Source organism: Austrofundulus limnaeus, unplaced genomic scaffold (assembly GCF_001266775.1).
Source record: "Austrofundulus limnaeus strain Quisiro unplaced genomic scaffold, Austrofundulus_limnaeus-1.0 Scaffold1520, whole genome shotgun sequence".
Lineage (NCBI taxonomy): Eukaryota > Metazoa > Chordata > Actinopteri > Cyprinodontiformes > Rivulidae > Austrofundulus > Austrofundulus limnaeus.
In genome coordinates this window covers 10,217-12,450 of record NW_013953922.1, presented here as the reverse complement: position 1 = coordinate 12,450, position 2,234 = coordinate 10,217, and the positions used below count along the sequence as shown (strand labels likewise).

At 40.1% G+C, this 2,234-nt stretch overlaps 1 protein-coding gene across 1 annotated transcript in view; it reads right to left on the bottom strand.

Annotated features, from left to right (window-relative positions):
* The window catches only part of LOC106535657 (transient receptor potential channel pyrexia), a gene marked incomplete in the record, with an annotated part of 39,472 nt that extends 37,923 nt beyond the window's left edge, over window positions 1–1,549 (bottom strand). Inside the window, 1 exon segment of the mRNA XM_014032721.1 lies at window positions 1,166–1,549. Coding sequence (XP_013888175.1) covers window positions 1,166–1,240 — 75 coding nt within the window.
* Window positions 1,550–2,234: the final 685 nt, after the last annotated feature.

The window sequence follows — 2,234 nt, the reverse complement described above, 5'->3', positions numbered from 1 at the left end:
ATGTCACAAATTCTCCTAAATCACTCGTACGCACAACTTAACAACAAATCTGTGTACCAACGGTTCTTACATGAGGCCCATTCTATGTTGGGAATGTGTTTGCCATTAAATATAAATGTATGTATATATGTAAGTATATAAATTTATTATTATCATGTTCCACTCATAAAATTTACTGAGTAATTTTCAGTGAGGCTATAATTATTATTATACACATATTTATGTTGTTGCAGTGTTTTTGTTTTCTGTCTTGTTGCAGGGGTAGAGGTAAATGTGTTGTCTTGTGTTTTCTTAATGCATCTCTCATATCTTCTTGTTTCTTTTTCAATCTCTTTTTTCATCATGATGAAATGTCATTATGTTGCACTTGTGAAAGTACAACTGTCGGGCTTCATTCAGACATTCAGACATCATTTCTGAGTTTTACATTGCCAGACAGGACATGGTGAAAAAAAAAAAGAAACCTAAGAATCTTTGCTAAAATCTCATGGAAACTATATTTACATTCAAACACAGTTCAAACGACAGGCAGCTGAATCAGAAAGTAAACAAACTGTACAAAATGGGATTGATTCAAATCTATAAAAACATTTTAACAAATCTCTGTAAAGGAAATCTGACTTAAAAACTTCAGATTTGTTAACATTAATTAATGGAACCATCATGGTCTGTCCTGTGCAGAATGACCAAACACTAAATTATTTCTTTATTAAAACCTCTGTAACTTTGCTCCAGTTAATGTTAGCAGCATGAATCTTTGTACAGGTGATGTCCACAGGTGGATTTATGGTTTCAAGAGTTTTTAACCTGATTCATTATGGTTTTAAATGGGTTGTATACTGTCTAATGCAAACATTATTCACATGGGATGGACATGAACGTAATGAAAAATATGTTCCATCCCCAATATCTCTAAAACAAGTGCAGCTGTTTTAATAATTACACTGTTAGCTTTATTTTGATACCAAGATTATTGCAGTAGAGTTTGTAAATGCTGAGACAGTTAGCATGGTGTTTTGAGCAGAAACATCAAGAAAAGCCTTGTGGCTGAAGAGGTTAGAGGATTACATGAAAGTCTGTGTCAGAAGGAAAATATAAAGAAGAGGTTTGGATCTGAAGGTGACAAAGTACCGATCAGCAGACTGGATCAAACCCTCAGACTGACCTGGGATCTGTTGGTTCTTTCTGTCATCTCCAGGTCCAGAGCAGGATTCAGCCTGGTGTTGGAGTCTTGTTGCATCCTGGCTCATCTGTCCAGTCCAAACCAGCTCAGAACTCCAGCGGTGACCCTGTCAGAACTCTGACAGCGGTGAATGCTGGTAAACTTGCTTCATGAAGCAGACTGGAAACAGATGATGGACTTCCTGAATCTTCTTCAGCTGTGTCCACTGGTTCCAGACCGAAGTCTACTGTATGAACTGTCTCTGACCACTGTCAGCTCCACTTCCTGACTCTGCAGTTCCACCCTGACCTGCCCATATGTTGTTTTACTGTAGGAAACATAAACTCAGAGGAGTCAAGTGATGCAGATCACACTGCTGTCTGCTCAAAGGTTTGTCTTATCAGTGGGTGGAGGTGGAACTGTCCTGCTCAAAGTCCACCGTTTGGTCTCAGTTTATGACAAAATGACAGAAATATAAGGAGTCAAAACAAAACTGGTTTTTATCATCAGAAGTATTTTTGATTCCTGTCTGACCCAAAGACAACCGTCAGATTTTCTTTGTCTGGGTGGGCTGTGGAGGCAGCAGGTTACCTGCCTGGTCCTTTTCTTCCTGCTCAGTTCAGCTGTTCCAGTTTCCCTTCACTGCTCTGACTGGGATTTCTCCAGCAGGATTCCAACCGGACCAATCAGCTAACAGGAGGAGGAGACTTGGATTCCTCATCTTGACAGAAACTCATTTCCGACCTGGAGATTACAGACGTGTTGTGGCCTCAGGCCTCACAGCACCTTCTCACTTCACTGTGAACGGGCTCAGTGCTGAACGCACCAACAGAACCTGAGGTTCTAAAACCAGGGTGTCTGCTGTGAGATCCTGTCCAGAAACAGAGTCAGAGACCAGGGACAGACCTGGTGGCTCTGAAAAGGTGATAAGGTTTTTTAATAAAGTGTTATTTGAGTTCATTGTTTGTRRCAAATAAAGACTTAAAGTGCGTGACATGTATTATGCAACGTGGCTGTGTCAACAGAAAATGTAATGTGCAAGCAAGCAGAACTGGAAGGAGCTGGTAAGAAC